Genomic DNA, 19,413 nt, shown 5'->3' on the forward strand with positions numbered 1-19,413 from the left:
AGATACACACGTGATCTTCTTTAGCTTCAAATTCCTGGCCTCAGCCCACTTCTGCAGCTGGTTTATTCGCTGTCCAGAAATACTGGCTAAGGGATTTATCTTTTATTTTGTATATATTTGGTCTTGGGATTTTTTTTACAGGAATCTCTGCTCCTGCCAGCTGACTCTTGAGCCTGTGGGACTATCAGTATTTTTAAACCAGTTACTTCACTGTTTGATTTGGTTTTTCCTCTCTGTAATTTCTTTGAACATTTACATGCATTGCCTCCCCATGGTTGTAAGGAATGTGTCATAAGCCAGTTTGCACGTGCAGACTTTTGGGTTATACTGCCTTGTGTTCCTGTCTAGGCTTTGGACTGAGGAGAAAACCTTGGCTTAAACAGAACATCTCTTCTCCAGTCCCCTCTTGTCATGTAAAAGGGTCACAGCAGCATAAATGGACTTAGAGTTCTTCAGTTCCCTTAGTTGGTGGATTCTCTTGCCATAAATACAGTGAAGTGTGGCTGCCTACCAGAATATCTCACACAGTCACTGTTTCAGACATGTGCCAGGAGGGGCTTGGATTGCAGTGTTTATTGGAAATCCCAGATTTGAGCTCATAAGTGCAAGGCTTGGGACCTGGAATTCCAGATTCCATGCTTACCTGTGGTTTTTTGTTTGTATTTTGTTTTATTTTGCAAAGAAAACACAGGCTATTGCTGAGAGTTTGAGTTTTCCTTCTTCTCTGGGGATTCATAAATAAAAACAGCTAAGTTTTGCAGGTGCTTAATTCTGATGTTGCATTAGTGGCCCTTCCTGTATGTTTAAAAAACAAATGTGTGGAATGGATTTCATGGATGGAGGTTATCTGCAGCACAGGTTTGTTTTTAAATACCATGTCTGCAGTGCAGGTTATAGCTGCTTCTGTGGCACTTGAATTGCAAGGAGATCACGTGCTGATGGGATGTTTGCTGTGTCTCCATCCTCAGGAGTGTTTGAGGCAGGGGGCAGAGGAAGGGTGGGAGGGGGAAGATGGAACATTCCAGGTGTGTGGTGCTGACCCTGCTTTCGTTCCCCTCTGCAGCCCGGGGCCGGGTGGGAAGAACTGCCGGGGAGCCAGCGTGGAGCACACGGTGTGTGAGAACCTGCCCTGCCCCAAAGGGGTGCCCAGCTTCAGGGACCAGCAGTGCCAGGCCCATGACAGGTACACCAACAAGAAGAAAAGCCTCCTGACAGCTGTCATCGTGGATGGTGAGTTTTTTTCATCTCCCTCTGTAATTCCTCACTGTTCTTTTGCTGCAGTTTCTCATCTGCAGGGCTCCATTGTTGGTGAGAAGGCTGCAATAGGCCCGCTTTAGCTACAGCTGAAGGACTAATTACAATTAATTGTTCTTGATGCTGCCCTGCTGTTCCTTTAGCCTCCTTAATAGAACACAGAGAGTTGTCAATGCTTTACTCATCTTTTTAAAATGCTGGGAGAGAAGTGCCTTAACTTGATTCCCAGTCTGAAATTCCCAGACTGGGAGAGAGCTGGGAATTTAAATGTGGAAAAGTTCCGGTTAGTTTGGAACTGGAAAGAAAGGTGGATTCCCTGTGCCATATTTTAATTTATGACACTTTGGGGCATCTCAGCATATGTGGTGAGTGACTTGATCATTCTTATCACACTGATGAGTGTTCCCTGTAACAAACATCTTCCCTTTACAGATACACAAAACTGTATTGACTGATTGGTTTTCTGTGCTGTTAAAGCCCAGTCTCATCAATGTAACCCTTTAAATAGTGTTACTTTAAACTGGGGAAATGACAGGCCTAAACTGAAAGCCTCATGTTCTTTCAAAGATGAGATATCCAAATGTACTCATGTAGAGAATGCATCACCATTGCCTCAGACACTTTTTTGTGCTGTTCCCAAGGGCAGTTGTCATATTTCTTTTCCCAGATAAGCCATGTGAGCTCTTCTGCTCCCCACTGGGCAAGGATTCTCCTGTGCTGGTGGCAGACAGAGTCCTGGATGGAACTCCCTGTGGGCCCTATGAGACAGACCTCTGTGTACATGGCAAGTGCCAGGTGGAGTAACCTTCTCTTGTTCTATTTGTGGTGTGAGGTTCAGCCTGGGGCAGCGCTGTGCTGGGGGCTGGGAGGCTGTCCCTGAGGGCTTTATAGGGCTCACTACAAGTGCTCCGTGGCTCTGTTGTTGGTCTGAGCACTGCACTGATTGCCCAAGGTATGATATTATTCCTGAACAGCTGGCAATGCTCAAAAAATCACATTTGCATGTGTGCATGGCTTGGGTGAGAAGGGACTTCTGTGAGGGGAGCAGATTGGAGGAGAAGTCTGGCCTGCTTAACTGCTCTTTTTGGCTATTAGAGGAGTCACTGATAAAAGCACTGAAGCTGCAAATCAGCTTACCAATTGTCACTAGCCTGTTACCAGCATTATCTTGCAGAATCATGATGCTTTTGGGTCCACCTGGTTCCTTAGAAATACTGAGGAAGCCTTTCAGTACCAGTGGCTCCTTGGCTCCTGCAGCTACATGAGCCAGAGTCTTCAGATTGAATTCTCTTTTCCTTAGAGTGGTGGCCCATAACCATTGCAGTGATTATTTCTCTCTAACCAAATAACACACACACCCAAAATGAGCTGTGGGAAGTAAAACTTCATGGTTTGCTGAGAGAGTTTGTAACACATTAAATGCTAAGGAGGGCAGCTCTTAGAGCTGGTGCTTCAGGTTCCTCAAAAATTTAGTAGAGGTGTGTAGATCCATATAAGATGGAGATTTAATGTTTACACAGGGGAAGAAAGATGAGAAAATGTGTATTTAAAGATCATAAAAGACAGGAAGTTGTTTGGAGTGGGTGCTCCTGATGATGGGTTCAGGTCATTTGTCAGTTTGACAGGGCAGACCCTCCATGAGTTTCCTCTCTCCTGATCATGGAGCACATGTTCAAAGTGTGCTGCACACACCACAGTGGTGGGAAAGACAGTTCACTTGGCTACAGCAGCTTTGCCAGGGCTGGATTCTTCCTGGCAATTTTTCCCTTTAAGTTTCTCCTCATCCAGATGTGTATCCTGTAGTAAGAGTTGCTCTTCGTGGTATTAACCAGCCCTCTGTATCCACCACAACAGCTTTTTAGCATCACCTTTTATTTCCACTAACTTCACAGGTTTGCCCTGGGGGCACAGGGCACGCCAAATTTGGCATTATTTCTGTTTTCTGTGAGTGGTTAAGAAATGCCAATTTTTATTGCTTTGAGCCTTCCAGGCAGGGAGATAAATGAACATAATACCCACCTGGGTGTGAGAGAGGCTTTGGGGACACAAAGCAGCTTTACTAATAACAATGCAAAGAGAGAAGTGAAAAATCTTTGGATTGAATTTTGCACTGCTGCAGGAGACACTTCCCACTGTTTCTTGACAAATGATGCTGAAGAGGCACTTTTAATTCACTCTTTCTAATTTATTCCAATGAAGAATATAAATAGCAGCAGTCTGGGGAGCCAGTATTAGTTTGATTCTTTATAATACAAAGTGCTTTGCACATAGAGCCAGGTTCATGGTGCATCCCAAGTTACTTAATTTTTCTCAGTTTTTGGCAATATCTGAAAAAAGCTAAAACAAAAACCCATTAATAACCTTTTATAGTCAGGCCAGCTGTGCACCTCCAGCTGTGTGCCATTGACCATTACTCTGGGCTGGCCGGTTTTATTGCTCCAAACCTTCAGAACTGCCACAAATGGTAAATCAGACATCATGGCAAGGCACCTTTTTTTCATCCAGGGAGGATCAGTAGCCAGCTCCCTCCAAATGAATTCCTTTATGAGCACAGAGCACTGGAGGCACATCACGAAAAGCAAATTGCACTCTGAGTCGGGGGCAACTGCCTCTAACTGTGCAGAGAGGTGATGACAGCTGCAGAACATTCAGTCCATTTGCATCTGGCTGAGAAAAAATGTGAAATGATCAGTTCAAGCCGAGCAGATTTGAAAGCCCTGTGAACTCATTTATAATGCTCCTCTGCCATATATGCAGTGCAGAGCTGAGAATTGCCATATGTGCCTGTGTACCCCATTTGCCACAGATACTTGTCTAACTAGCTGCCTATTAAACCAATTTAATTGCCATATTCATTTAATTACTCCTCTCCTTGTTTCTTTACCCAGCACAGACAAAGCCTGGCAATAAGCATTGCAGGGGGCCTGGAGAACAGAATAAGTGCTGAAATCAGAGGGTGGTATTACTGTTATTTATTTCCTTATGTAATCCTTCTAGTTAGAGGCTCTCAAAGGCAGGAATGACACATTGTCAGTGCAACAGACAAATTAGCAGTAACCATTGCCTGTGAACATCTAGCCCAGGAAATGTAATAGATCTTCTCCCTTCACTAGATGCTCCTAAATGCAGCTCGTGGATCGTTCTTGGGTGATGAATGAATGTAGAGAAAAAACTGTTGCAAGGAGAGGAGGGTTTTGAGAAGGAAAGCAGGAACAGATTCTCTGAAGCCTCAAAGTGCCCCAAATACATTTAGGCACTAAGGGAATTTGTCCTTCAGTTGTACTTTGTGAAGTTACTACAGTTTCTCTTTAAAGCTGAACCCCAATCTAAAAGGTGTCAATGAAGCCTTTGCTGTCAGCCTCACTATCCCTGAAACAAAATCATCAAAGGCAGCAGCATCTCTGCATTTATCCCTTACACCTGAAGGCAGCTGGAGTGAGTAAACTTGGTTATTACTTTGATCATGCATAGAAGCACCAAAGAGCAAAGTCAGCCCTAAATTTAGCATGGGGGTTCCTAAATCACCTAGACTTTTTCTAGCCTTACTCCTTGTTTTTAAGATGAATCATAAGGTCTTAATTTATTTTTTCCTTGTTTATTTGAGTTGGTTTTGAGGCTGAACATTTCAAATGCACAATTTCTTACCATCCTCTGAGCAAACTGGATCCCCTGTTCAAAGCATATGTAGGTCTTTGACCTTTCATCCTCAAAATGCACATGGTCTTCTAGCAAGGAGAATTTATTTTCCCCAGAGATTTTTCAGAGACAGAAAATCTGTAGCAGGCTGGAGAACAAGAGCAGCCTGATGTGTTGGAAGAGGAGGAGGAGGGTGACTGCTCATTTAGGCTTTGCAGCAATTTGCTTTCCCTGTCATGGGCACTGCAGCCATGGGGAAGGTGGGGTTGGGCACTGCAACCTGCACCTCACACTGGGTTCATCTCCTCCCATTTCCCTTCAAGTGACAAATGGCTTTCAGGGAGAGGATTCCCTGAGGGTTTTGCTCTTCCCTGGGCCCGTGGGGTGTGTGTTTGATATGAGAACAGGGCACTTTCTAACCCCTTACAGTGTTTTGCTCTGTGCTGCTGAGGTTAATTCAAAACTGCTGGCAGAAGTGGAGCTAAAAAAAGTGTCAGATGTCACAGAGCAGAGGGGTGAGGAGAAGACAAGCTGCTCAGCTGACTGGTGTGATGCACATGACCTTGTGCTGGCTTTTCTCAAAGGAGGATTAGTCTGACCCTCATGACAGCATGAGAACTTTCCAGTGGGGACTACAGATTGTGCTTCAGGATGTAATTTAAGGTCTCTGTGAAAAGAGAGACCTCCTGTGTAGCAAGAACTGGGCTAGAGATCAAGGGCAGTCTTTGCTGTGATTTAACAATTTAAGAGGTGAAGATGTTTTGGCTCTATCTGCAGTTTTCTCATGAATGTTTTGTCATATCACACCTCCTTTCAACTGGCTGGTGAATCCACAGTGTGTTTAATGAGGATAAGCCACATATTAGGCTGTCCTGGCACAACAGAATTGTTACAGAACTATTTTTTTCTGAAAGTGATTGTCACACTCTATGAAAGGGGAGCACAAATTGGAAAATGGACAGATTTTCAAAAATAGCTTCTGTAAACTGGACAGGCAGAGTGTCAGGAGAGTGCCACAGGTGGCAGAGGAGAAATTGAAGTTGTCTACTGGACCTGCTTCTGGCAAACAGTTTTTTACATACTTAGTACCCACTTTTTGCATTTGATTGATGCCTGGAGTTCTGGCTTTGTCTCCTCACTTGAGTATTTTCCATGTATTATTCATATTCCTGCATTACAAACTGTGGTACAAGATGTTCCAGACTGGGTAGCTTGTCTCCATACAACAACTTGGCTTAGCACTGAACTTTGATAAATTATTTAGTGCATGTGCACAAAATCCAGAAGGGTTGTCTGAACTACAGAAACCTGTTGTATAATTGCCTTTTTGTTTTTTTTCATGTCTGGATCTGTAGCAATGTAATCTGAGGTTTAAAAGAGTATCAGGGATTTTGGTGAGTAAGGCATAGTGGCAAAAGCAAGTCTTTGTCGATATCCTACTAGTTTGTGGTGTACTTTGCAGTGGGATATGAAAAACAAAAATCCCATGCTGTTTCCCCAGTTTTTCTTCCATGTTATCCCATGGAAAGCATATAATAGAACAGAAGCAAAGGAGTTCCTGGGATAGGAAAGAACTTTGCATTATTTGCATGTTCTCTCATGAGCACAGAGGTTTTGACACATAGCCTTCAATATCTAAGTGTGAAAAATCATAAATTATTGTGTCTAACACCCCCATGAGCTGCTGAGGGATCTAAGCACAAAGTCAATGGCAGATCACATTGCAGATCTAATGCAGATGAGATAATACAGATTTAAAATAGGATGTGTCTAACTCCTGATCCTGCAGAGCTGCTCTGATTCAGACAAAATCTGAAGGCTTGGGAAATGACAGGAAGATGTTTGCTGAACTAACTCCTACAGGGACTCCAACCCTTAGCACAAAACTTGTTGTGGAACAGAAATTGGAGTAACTCAGAGAGGAACTGCTTGATCAGGGACCCAGACTCACCTCACCCAGCCCTGACAGCCCCCACAACCCTCCACAGGGGCAGAGGTGTTTAAAACAATGCAATAAGAATTCTCTTCCCCTCAGATCTGAATGTCACTTGCTCACATCTGCACATTCCTGTTTCATGTGGTCCATCCCTGGAGGTATCAATGGCATTGGATATTATGGACAGAAGGAATTGGCAGTGTAGATGAATCTGTCATAACCAGCCTGCTCTGTACATGATTAATTTGTAAAGTGGCACATGTTGCATCAGTATTTATATTTGATCCATTGAGACAGCCAGTTAGTTCAGCATATGGGAAGCATTACAGTTTTGTGAGCCTACAATGTCATTTCTTGCACAGAGTGGGTGTATATAACAAAAATAATTGTGTTTATGTAGCAAAACATACCCTCACAAGCTGTATCAATTGAGCTCTTTCACAGCCATTGAAAATACAAATAAAAATATCATTAAAAAATACCCAAGCAATACAGAGAATAGTTCACACAGAAGAATCCAAGTGATATATATTCAAAAGAGAAGAGTTTTCCTATGCTGGAGCCAGCTATGACTGAAGCTGGAAATACCACCCAACAAGCAGTACTTTCAGATGTTTAATTATAAAAATGAGAAGAAGGAGGAGGGAGGGAAGGAAGGGTGGATGGAGATATTAGCTTAAAGAGAATTAATTTCAGGCCTTTGGCTCAGCAAACGTGCGGTTACCTGCCAATTTAAAGGTTGGTGGCTAGTTCCAAAAAGTGGTGCCAGAGCAGGAGACTGCCTGGGTGAAATAGCCCTAAAAACCTGTGGATACATTTCTGACTGTCCATGCTGAGGACTTGAAGCCCTAAAAGACTTATTTTCATGTTTCTTGCCAGCAGTCCCATGTTTTAAAGCTGCTTCCCTTCTTACCAGTCCATTGAAGACTGATGGAACTGAAAGTATCCAGCAATTGCTGGATGGGCTGGTCTATGGGCTCAGTCTGCTCATCTGCAGGATAACTCTTGGGTCAGAAAACATGGGATGTTATTGTTATTTACAGGGTCTTTCTTCCTTCAGAATGTAAAGCTTCCCTTTTCTGCTTCTAAATTTAATGAATCCCCTTACCTTGATTGGTTGGAGTGGACAGGGAGCACCACAAAGCAAGTGAGAGATGGCAAAGATCAAACAACTCCCTTCAATTATTTAGGTTTAAGGGATACTTTCTGCACTGTTGAAACTTGCCTTTTGAGCAGTGAAACTTGGGATTTTCCCTTTGCATATGGTTAATTAAGGCTTCACATTGTGGAAAGCTTTCTGCAGGCTGAGGACAGCTCTGTAGTTAAAGGATGGGCAGTATAATACACAGAGCATGTTGTCAGTGGGAAACTGCTGATGTACACACTGCATAGTTTCTCCAGCCAGTGCTGGAGTCTCAGGAGCTCTCACACCTTGGAGAATCTCTCAATTAACAGCCCAAGGACTGCTGGCAGATGCTTTGCACCCACAAAGGTGACAGCCACTGTGTTCTGCCCTCCCAGTCCTGTCTCTTCCCCTTTGATTTTACTGATCCACTTGTTTTAAGAGTGGCCATGGTGGTGGTTTTAAGAGTATTTTCCATGTGGGGAGTTCTCAAAGGATCAGAGTGACCAAGGTGGTCACTGCAATGCATTTCTAAATGACTTTGCAGCTTTTGGAATCCACTGTCAAATCTTACCCAAAGCTGTTTCATTATGTACTGTTATTAAATGTACTCTTATTAAATGCACTTTCAGTTTGGAAGTGATTGGAAGGCTTGGGGAGAGGGAAACGGGCTCTAATGTTTATGTAGACAACACTAAAGTGCTTCCAAGGTATTTTTCCCCCATAAAGTAGCAAGAATGCACCAATTTTCATCTTGAAGCCAAAGAAAAATGTGTTTTATTCTCTTAGAGATATTCCTTTGTAAGAAGCCATTTCCTGGCCCTAACGTGATGGGGGCCTTAAGTCTCAGGGCCCGGATTGAGGGAAAAGTTTGTCCTGTGAATGGGAGCAATGGTGCCATTGGTACCATTGAAGAGGAGGGTGCAAGGGCCATTCCCAGTTCCTTCACTCACAGGGAACAGGGTGAAAATGAAAGGTAAAAACCAGCAAAGATATTGGGAATTACATTTGTGGATTCAGTGGGTTCTCTCCATGCCTCTCAAGGGCTTCTCAAGTGGAAGGGTGTCAGTGAGCAAGTAAAGGTGTGAGGAGATGGCTTGTCTTGAACCCCAGTCTCAGATGAGAGGGGACCCAGCCTTCCCAAGCTTTGCTGGCTCCCACTGGTTTCCATTATCTGGGAAACTCCAGCGTGAATACAAAGCATGTGATTGCCAACTCCCCATTCTTTCCCTGCCTCTGTTAGAGTCCTACAGACTCCTCATGTAGCTCTGGGAATAAGTGTGGTTCAACACTCATTATGTTCCCTTTATTCATCTGTGTGCTCACATAGTGCTAATAACAATGCAGCACAATAAAAGATAGCGCCAGAGCCTTAAATTAAACACAGCCTTTCCAGTATCTCAGCAGGGTGGCAGGCAGGCGTTCATTTCCAGCTGCCTTTCAGCAACCCCATTAATAAATCATCCTGATTTTCCTGGAAGGAGAACTGCTGGGACATCCTTCTGTTCTGGGGGCAGAATCACGTTCAATATCCCAAAATTATTTGTTGGACATGGGTGTGAAGTTCAGGCTTGAGAATTGCAACTGCCAGGAACTCCAGGGTCTTCTCCTTCTTTTAACTCCCATTTATGCATTTATACAGTTTTTTCCTGCTGTTCCTGTGCACCAATGTAGGTGCTGTGCCAGTTAATGAGCAGCATTTCCCTGGTATGTGTTTAGGATGATCACCCTCTCTCAGCATGTCTGTCCCTAATGATCTACCCAGACAAGCTCTGCATCAGCACACAGTGGAACACTGGCAATCTTTGATCCCTGAAATACATCTGGACTGAGGCAGTGGCCAGGGTCTTCTGAAACAAGGGGAATGTTGGAATTCTGATCCAAATTGCATTGCTTACACACAGCCAGGCTCAGATAAACAGCCGAGTTCTCTTAATATTTCCCTGCTTACCCTATTTTTCAAAATGTTTGTTGTTTTGATTGTTCCCTAAGATATCTCTCCAACTTTCCTCTGGCTTCATCACAGGAAGGCAAAGAAGGGAGAGACCCAATAGCCTCATTCAAATAAGTCTTACTAGTGACAGTCCTGCTACTCATTTGCCAAGAAACTGTTTATCTATGCAGAATAAATCTTAAACTCACTTTTAATAGTGCAATCTCTACTAATAACTTGCATAATGACAAGGCTTTTTTCAGTAGAAATTTATGTTTTAAGAGTGAATTGCTGATCAGTTTGAGGGTCTTACATGGATAGAATACAAGATTCATTTACATAGATTAATGACAGTGTTGTCAGCCTCAAGATCTACAAGAGTGGAATGTTCACCATCATAACCCATGAATGCTTTGTGAATAAGGAAGATCATGGTGATAATTCCCATAGCTACATGCAGAATATTGTGACTCTTCCCTTGTGTGGAAGCAGAACTGTAGGTTTTATTAGAAAAAAAGAAATAGATACGTATAGAAAATTATTAAAACACCCTTTATAATGAAGCTTTAGGTGAAACTGTTAGATTTTATAATTTATTTTTCAGTTGAATGTTGATTCTTAGTACAGTGCAAGCATGTGGAAAATTTCATAATTGCATGGGCAATCTTGTGGTAGAAATTGGCCTGATACGGAACTAACCTGCTTCCACTGAACTATTCTTTCATTTCAGCTATCTTGAGCCATCTGATTAATGAGGTCTTTTTTCAGGTATTTCAAAAGTTTAATTAAGATTGAATGTTTTCTCCCCATTCAGGTTTTCAGTCAATGTCAATCTTAGTGTTGACCTCATTGTTTAGAGATGCTCTAACCTTGAAAACAAAGTAATGGGGGTCTCTGGTTGTTGTCATTAGAAAATTGGCTGTGATGGGATCATTGGCTCAGCTGCCAAAGAGGATCGCTGTGGGATCTGCAGTGGAGATGGGAAAACCTGCAAGGTGGTGAAAGGAGACTTCAACCACACCAAGGGCATGGGTGAGTAACACTCTGGGGTTCTTCTGCCTGCTGCAGGAGAGTTGGGGCAGCAGTAACAGCTCTTCCTCTTGGATAGCACTGGGGTCACCTAGCAAAAACAGCTCTAGGAAGCTCCTAAGGAACACAAACCCCAACTCACTTCAGGTGTGATATCCCATCTGCTTCTTACTCGTTCACCCAGATACCAGCCACTGCCTCTGCCTGAAATTCAGACTGAAGCTGTGTTTCTCATTCTGAGTGCTACTGATGCTGGTGATTTTAAATAGGAGACAAAATCACAGAATCTTTCCCAGTGGGAGGGAAGTTGGATTTCAGCACCATCTTTGAGGTCTCAGAATGATGCATGTTGCATGTTGTAGATGATTCATGTTATAATCAGAATATCTCAGCTAAAGGAAAGAGTAGTGCACTCCCCTCTGCATATTTTTACTGATTCCCTGCCAGCAAAAATATCCAGTATAGGATATAAGACTTTTCCCTTTCTTGTTAAACATTAATGTATGTACAGCTTGGTGTTTGAATTAGTCTTTGTTCCAGGGTTTCTGTACTACACTTCTGAGAACCCTGTTATCACACATCCTTATTAGCCAAAGGGAGGGAAAGCCACGTCCAGACTTGGAAACTGCTCCAGGAGGAAACAATTGTCCAGAAAAAAAAATTATTTCCCATTCAGTGAATACACAACTGGCATTTCTGTATGGAGAAATACATTCAATGTGCTGCTCCAGGGCTGAGTTCCACAAAGCACATGAAAATCCCCTCTAAGCACACACTTCTGTCCAGTTTAGCAGCTAAAGCAGCACCAGTGCTTAGCAGCTCCCTTTAGTCCAGGCCTCAGCTCTGAAGTCTGAGGCTCTAATTTTCTTCACTGACCTCTTCCTCTGCACCCTCCTCCTCCTCACCTGTGGAGCCAGCTGGAATCTGTCACCTCCTGTGAGATGCAGGTAGGATTTCCCACCTGCACCACATCTCTCTGGAGTCCATCTGTGTGCTTGGCCAAACTGTTGAATGGTTTCCTGCATTAATGCTTTTGACTCTTTTGTCCCATTTTCCACCCACTTACAGCAAGCCTTTTGCATTTGATGCAAGTGGTGGGAAAAGTTCCTCATTTCCACTGAAAAATCCCAGCTATTCTCCATTTCTGTAGCAGGTTATACAGCTTTCATGGATTTCTTACATACTGCTGAAGAGTAGCTATCTTTTTTCCAAGGAGTCTACAAAACATCTTGTGCAGATAAATACAGAATACAGAATTTCTGGGTCACTGCCAGGAGGTTGCACCCATTTCCAGCTACACAGACTGCTTGAGGTGGTGACTTTACAAGGCTGCAGGAGCAGAGCAGCTTCAGCCTTAAGTGGCTGCCAGGACTCTGCAGGAGGTTTTCACCCCCAGTGCCCTGGAACCTAATCAGAAAGAATTCCTGATGACTCATGAGCAGTGTTCAAGCATTCAGATTCTCTGCTGATCATCTCAGACACACAAACCTGTCAAAGTGTTGCTTTGTCAGTAAAATGTTTCCACCTTAGCCATCTCACATAATCTACAAGATAATTGTTTTTACCAGTATAACCTCATAACCATTTATTAGGTGTTTTGTTTTATTTTTTTATTTAATTTGGAAAGTTAATTACATTTTATGTGTGCTTCCATCCATTTCTGTTCACATGCTGTTTTGCAGAATCAGGTCCTCAGGTGAACCCACTGAATTTCATGCAGTAAGCAAAGCTCCAGGTCTGGGTATCACAAGTGAATGTGGCATTACTCAAGGGAAAAAAAGGCTTTTTATTTTAAATTGACAGTCATGCAAAAATGTGCAAAAATTTGATGAAAGCTGGGGCAAAGAAAGATCCACAATATTCTGGTGATAACAAGTTCAAGGTTTGGGTGTGTAAACAATTGCACAGTTCAGTGGCAAATCCTCATGACCTGGCTGCATTCCAAGTCAAGGCCAAGACCCCGAGTCCAGTGTGCTGAGTTATTATTTCAAAAGAGAATAGACTTCAAACATCAAGACATTGATTCTTCTGGAGTGGTATCTGTTTGGGGAATGGCAGCTGCAGCCTTGAGCCTTGGCTCTGCCTGTGGGACTCCTCTGGCTGCAGGATTGGTCCCTCTGTGTCCTGTGATTGCAAATGATGTTGTGGAGCCCTGTGAACTGAACTAAACCCCTGCCAACTCCTTTCTGTTTCTTAGTAACCAATAGTCATTGTAAGAAGGTTTCCACATGTGTGATGGCAAAGGCAAAGGCTGTTCCCAAGTGTTTCTCGTGTAAGATGCTTGAATGCTGTTTGCAGTGTCAGTGGGTGTCGGTGAAATCCTTTGGTGTTGGTCCTTTATCTTCGTTTTGTCGGATTAGATGGGGAAATTTGCTATCAAAAGCCATGGATAAGCTTCAAGTCCTTTTACTATTTCACTTGCCTTGTCAGAGATACAATACAGATCCTTTCCTTTTAGGGAACCTATCTGTGGAAAGGAAGCCAAATTTTCAAGCACCAAGCCAAAAGAACGAGATCTATTTCTTTTTCCCCCAACTTAAATATCACAGAGGTTCTGCCACCCTGGTGGGAAAGATGGTGGAACATTCAAAGTGCCTTGTAGAAGATCCAGCAGTTCAGCTCTTAGCACCTGTGATCCAGGGTGATCCAACTGGAAATGGACCCCATTTTTCTGCTGCAGAGAACGTCAAAAGCCTTAATTTATGATGCTAAACATCACATACACTTGTGTGCAGCTGGCTGTCTTCAGCAGGCCAGCTGAATGCACTGTTTAGACTGAGGTTTCCTTTCGACTGGCAGCATGCCTTGTACCTATTTCTACAAAATAATTTGTCAAAACCAAACACAGAGTTGTTCTGAAATCCACCTCTGTCACTCTGCCACTGTACAGGGGACCTAGAAATGAAGGACAGCTCTTGGACTCCTGTCTGTTGAGGAGCTGATTTATCACTGACAACTTCTCCAAGGTTGTGCCTGTAATGCTCAGAGACCTGGGTCTGTCTATCCTGATTTTTCTCAACCACATCAAGATTTTCATTTATTATTGTAATTCAAAAGGATTTATGGTTATAATTCAAAAGAATGACCACAGATGTTTGGATTTTCTTTTTTAATGGCAGAATCTAATAAGGTGAGATATGCCAGTTGTTGTAACTGTCATTTTGGGAAATTTGCTAGGAATTTTTCTTTTTAAGATGGTGGAAATGTAGAGGTTTTATTGCATATGCTGTTTGTCCTACACTTGCTAAAAGAATTTTGAACAGTAGTGCTGTCGTGCTGGCTGGGAGCATCTTTAGCCAACACAAAAATATCTTTTTTTATCAATAGGGTGCCCATGTAAATTACAAGAAAATAGAACTCTACCTAATCTTTAACTCAGAGATCACTTATAGGGGTTTCATCAGAACATGCAAGTTAGAAATCCCAGTTACCAACTTTGCAGCAATAGCAGAAGGCTTTGAAATTTATCCATGGCTCTTCAGAGAAATTATTTTCTTACAACCGAGCTATCCCATGGCTGGAAGTGGACAGGTGCCAATGCAGGATTTGTTCTCAAACTAAAAGCAAAGGAGAATTATCACAGCTGTTCAGAAAACAGACACATAATTTGTACTCCACTGCAACAAGTAGCAAATCTGCAAGGTGGGAAGGAGGTGGAGTCTGGGATGCTCAGCTGGTGCCTATCCCTGAAGTGCCATGGAAGCTTTGCTGGCCTTGGCTGGCAGGTAGGCAGGACAGCCTGATCTCCTTGGCTTCTACCCTGAAATGTTTGTTCAAAGCACTTTTGGGAGGTTTGATAATGAGCTGGGCACTGTTGACCTTCTCACACCTGATTTTGGTGTGTACAGGGATAAGATAGGAAGATGCAGTGCCAGGGGTTGGTACTTTCAGCCATGGGATCGTTTGTCCTTCACCTCTGAGTCCATCTTTCACTGCAGTGTGAACCAGACCAGTTTTGCAGTAGATCAGTGGCATTCTGAAGTTCACACTAAACTTTCTGTTCTTTCTGGGAGTAATAACAATGGCTAACAATGGATTTTTCTGTGTGGGCTGCTTTCCCCTTGCAAATCTCTCCAGCATTTAAATGAAGATACAGTAGCCACTGTTCATATATTAATCTCCTTGATGACAAAGCCACCTCTTTGTTCTGGTGTCTCTCCTAATACAAGTTATACCATAAAACTTGTATCTAGGATTTGCTTCAATCACAGTCTTACATTCCTGAGACACTGATGTAATGCAGATTATCCAGAAAGATTGGTGTGTGCCAAAGTAACTGTTCCCAAGGTGGAGTATACTGCATACAGCACCATAAATTATCAAATAATTAAGTTCTCCTGTTGTATTTTCAAAGCTTCATCTTAACACGCTGATTTATGGGTGAAATTACTAAAAATACTGCCTGATAGTTGCCAAATCGGTCTTTAACCAGTTCCTCATTTAAAGATGAACTTTAAGCCCAACCTTGCAAACCCTGGCCTTGCAGACAATTATCCTTAGACCTAACAGAGCTTTGAAAGTCCTTGACTGGGGGCCAACTCTGAGACTTTTTTTGGTCATTCTAGCTGACACTTGATAATCTTTCTGGCAATCTGCAGTTACAATTTGCTTAATAAAATGTGCCTGGAAAACACTGGAGGTGTTTCCTGGTGCAGTTATCTCAAAGATCAGGAATCTATGACCACAAGCCTCCCACCAGCTTTGAGGACCAGAGTAGAATGGTGGAGGTGATCCAAGTTTGTACCTGTGGCAAATTTGCATGGGTGATATCCAGTCTGTTTGCAGCAGAATTCGACCACTAACTCACCCAGCATTGCTGGAGGTAATGAATGAGAGTGTCCAGGTGCTCCTGGTGGAACATGCCCAAGGTTCTGCTTCACCTCTGAGAGGACAGGTCAGATCCAAACCCCTGCAAAGCATTTGGCAGTTCTCTGACAGGAGAGTGAAGGTCAGCAGTCAGGTTTGTGGCACAGTGAGATAACACAGTGTGTTTCTTTTTATTCAGGAGCTGTGAGTGCAGCCCCCCAAAGCCATCAATCAGGATTAGAAATTACACAAGGAGAAAAAATCTGGTGTGAGACCAAACCAAACAGTCTCCAGAACTAATACTCTGTTAATAGCTCACACTTGACTATTGTAAAATGTAACACAAAAATCACCTTTCCACGTGGTGTTTCTCTCATGGCACAGTGATGAAATGAGTGTATTTAATGGCTTGAGCTGAGCCTCCAGAGTTTGCTCACCTCTAAAGCAGTGTGACACACTCCTGGCTGCTGCTGGGACAGATCCAGAGTTCACTGAACTTAGTGACTGCCTTCCACTAAATTCAGAGTAACTTTGTCTCCAACCCCTGCATGATTTAGCATTTGTATCTGGTTTAAAAACTAAATAAGTAAATAGTTCCCTAGTAGGTACATTAAATTAGCTGAAACTTGGGCATGTTCCAAACTGGCTTCCTAACAGGGATGCTCGGGGTGTATCAGGAGCTGTTTCCTTGTGACAGACTCTCACTGGTCACACTTTTGCTGTGTGTTCATGTCTTGAGTAGCTGTTGGTTGGGTTTACATGCAGCTGCATGGGATGCAGTGGGGATGTTTGATATCTGACTGTATTGACTGTGATTTGGTATCTCAGCTGAAGAAAAACCAACTCCTGGCAATGTCTAGGATGAAGCTCAACATCTGTTTGCTCTGATTTCATAACAGATTTCCGTATTGCCTTTGTAAAATTGACCCTGGAAGTAATGATTTTTCCTGGTGAAACCCAGGCTGGAACAGCAGCTGGGAGAGCCTCTGCTCTGGCTTCTGTGCACAGGCAAGGTCTGAGCTCTGCTGTCCCTCTCTCTGGTTTTCCTGCAAGGGATGAGTGACCATTTCTGACATATCCTGAGTAAGGGAGAAGTAATTGAGGAGGAACAAGTGCAAAGAGAACTGAGTTGAAGGGTGAGATGAAAGTGTCATTCAGATACAACAAATCAGGGAAAGAGAGAGCCTGTCTGGCCCAAGTCAGCTGCCCACCTTCTGCACCTGATGAAGCCCAAGAGCTCAAGCCTTACTCATGAAATGAATAGTCAGGAAATGAATCCACCATCTGAGACCCCAAATCTGTCTCACTCCATGTCACAATGGAAGGAGAATCACTTAGTCCTGAGGTGCAAGAGATTGTCACCATACCCCTTGGAGTCCTCCCTGTATCAGCACAGCAAAGGCAGGGCTGCACTTTCATCCCTAAAATAGCTCGCTGAACACTGCTAAGTGCTAAAGGAATCACTGCTCCCTGTGCCAGCACTTCTCCTACCCATTGCTCTAGACAGCCACAATTCCCATAAAGGCATCACTGACACACAACAGCTTCACAGAGCCCTTTAAAGCAAGAAAAGTGGATGAGGGAATATACAGGATAAGCTGCTTAACATCTAAAAGAAAGAGGACAGCAATAACCCCAAAAAGGTGCCAAGTGATACACTGCAAAGTAAACTGGGTGGCCAATTAGAAGGAATCAAGTCATGGTTGTGATGAGATTAGTGTCATCTACAGAGACTTGATTCAAAGTCCATTGAAGCCAGTGGAAAAACTCTGCCTGGCTCTTTGAAATGGGCCCTGGTGTTCCTCTGCTTTATTATTTAAAGGCACCGCTTCCACCCCATGGAGCAAGTCTGTAACTCCACATGTCTCCATAGTGGGGGAAAAGAGGCTGCATTTCCTTGTAGCTCCTGCTTATTCATACTGTATTCTGTGAGTAAAAAGTGGTCTTTGAAAAAGTGTTTAGAGATGGCCAGTGGTCCTGGAGAAACTCCCAGCTCTGTTATTGCGTTAAATCTGAGCTGTTGAATTCTCAGCAGCCTAGTGCAAGGAGACTCATTATTTCCTCCAGATTTTTTGTACAGAGCTGAAATGTAAATGAAAACAAGCTTTTCCCCAGATTTGTCCCACTAACTCCCTCTGTTCAGTTTTAGCATCATCAAAAAGTTTTGTGGAAGTGAATCCTTTTTGACACCACAGCCTGGACAGGGAAGACAAAGCAGGAACAACTTTTGGAAACATCTCACGTGTCTGTTCTGTGCAGTGTTGCTCCTGACAGTCACACTTTGCAGTGTCCTCGTGCATCCCTGTCAGTACTGCAGGAAAACCAGGGTGATTCAAAGGGTGCAGATCTAATTAGAGCTAATTAACAAGCCTGTAGTCACAGCTAAGCAGCACTTATGCATTTCTGCTGATATATTAATCATGACCACGCCTGTGACAGCAGTGAGAAGTGGCTGCCAGCACAGGGATCTCATCTGGAGTGTTTTTCACTCAGTCCTGAGCCTGGAGTTGAGTTTTTCTCAGGGAGATATGGGATGGCTGCTCCTGGCCCTGCCCTGCTTTCATTCACCCCTTTTTTGTTGCTCTAGGTTACATCGAAGCCGCTGTGATCCCTGCGGGTGCCCGGCGGATCAGAGTGGTTGAGGACAAACCTGCTCACAGCTTTCTGGGTAAAAAGAAAAAAGTAAAAATGTTTTAATTAAAATCCAGCTCTGTTTTCTTTTAAAAATGACCCTTCTCTAAGCGACTTGTAAGGTTTGTTGCTGCCAGGGAGGGATTGGTGATTTGAGTCTTGCTGCAATCTCTGCTTTTGTGGCTTGGTTTCATGATGTTTGTGATGTGATAGTATGCGACACTTACAGTCCCTGTGCAACCTGGAAGGACCAGAGAGTACTTTTATATACAGACAGAAGAGTTCCTGAGCAGAACTTGGCAGTGGCTTGCACAGGGCTGCCAGGAGCACACAGCACTTCAGGAGGGAGTGGGGAAGAGAACAGTGTGTTTAGAGAAGGGAATGGCAGAGGTACTGATAGGAAGGCGCCCAGCTCAGTCTGAAGCAGAGGCAGGACAGGGCAGCTGATATCCCTCAGTAACCTGCTGCCATTTCCTACAGCAGCACTGAACCCAAGACCTGATCCTGCATTCTGAGATGGGCTTGGCTGCAGCCTCTAGTCCACTTGCCTCTATTTTATCAGGCAAAAAAATTTGTTTAATCCTCTTGTGGTTTCTACTTCTGCATTCCTTTAGAGGGGAACAGGCATCCTCTCCTCCTTTTCCTATTGGGAAAAAATGGTTTAGACGTGGCTGATGGGTAGGATTTGCATGTGAGGTTGTTGTAGGGCAGAGTCTGTCAATGAATTTGTTGTTCAGTTACTCATTGCATAAATTAAAGGTCAGAATGGCATTTGTAAAGTGCAGCCAGTCAGTTACACTGAGGATCTGTTAGTCTGATCTTCTGCCTCTTCTCTCCAATGTTTGAGGCATTTCCATCTCTGTCATTACTGTGCAATAGATAAAGGGTTTTATCCCCCTCTGCTTCTAGGGAGTCCAAGATACAGAAATGCTAATGCCCCATTAGCCCTGAATTTACACAGGAAGCCTGTGGCAGAGCAGAGGCTTCAAAGAAAATTGGCCAAGATCCAAAAAAACCCAACATTGTCCCAGAGCTGCATGGCCATGGACTTGCTTCCAGAGAGGA

The 19,413-nt window shown here is 43.4% G+C and overlaps 1 protein-coding gene across 1 annotated transcript in view; it reads left to right on the plus strand.

Moving 5' to 3' along the window:
* The window catches only part of ADAMTS17 (ADAM metallopeptidase with thrombospondin type 1 motif 17), a 151,214-nt gene that overhangs the window by 91,194 nt on the left and 40,607 nt on the right, over nucleotides 1-19,413 (plus strand). Inside the window, exons 13-17 of the mRNA XM_059482237.1 lie at nucleotides 1,064-1,230; nucleotides 1,922-2,049; nucleotides 10,794-10,914; nucleotides 13,109-13,183; nucleotides 18,305-18,385. Coding sequence (XP_059338220.1) covers nucleotides 1,064-1,230; nucleotides 1,922-2,049; nucleotides 10,794-10,914; nucleotides 13,109-13,183; nucleotides 18,305-18,385 — 572 coding nt within the window. The remainder of the gene's footprint in view (nucleotides 1-1,063; nucleotides 1,231-1,921; nucleotides 2,050-10,793; nucleotides 10,915-13,108; nucleotides 13,184-18,304; nucleotides 18,386-19,413) is intronic.

The sequence above is a fragment of the Ammospiza nelsoni genome, chromosome 14 (assembly GCF_027579445.1).
Source record: "Ammospiza nelsoni isolate bAmmNel1 chromosome 14, bAmmNel1.pri, whole genome shotgun sequence".
NCBI classification, from domain to species: Eukaryota; Metazoa; Chordata; class Aves; order Passeriformes; family Passerellidae; genus Ammospiza; species Ammospiza nelsoni.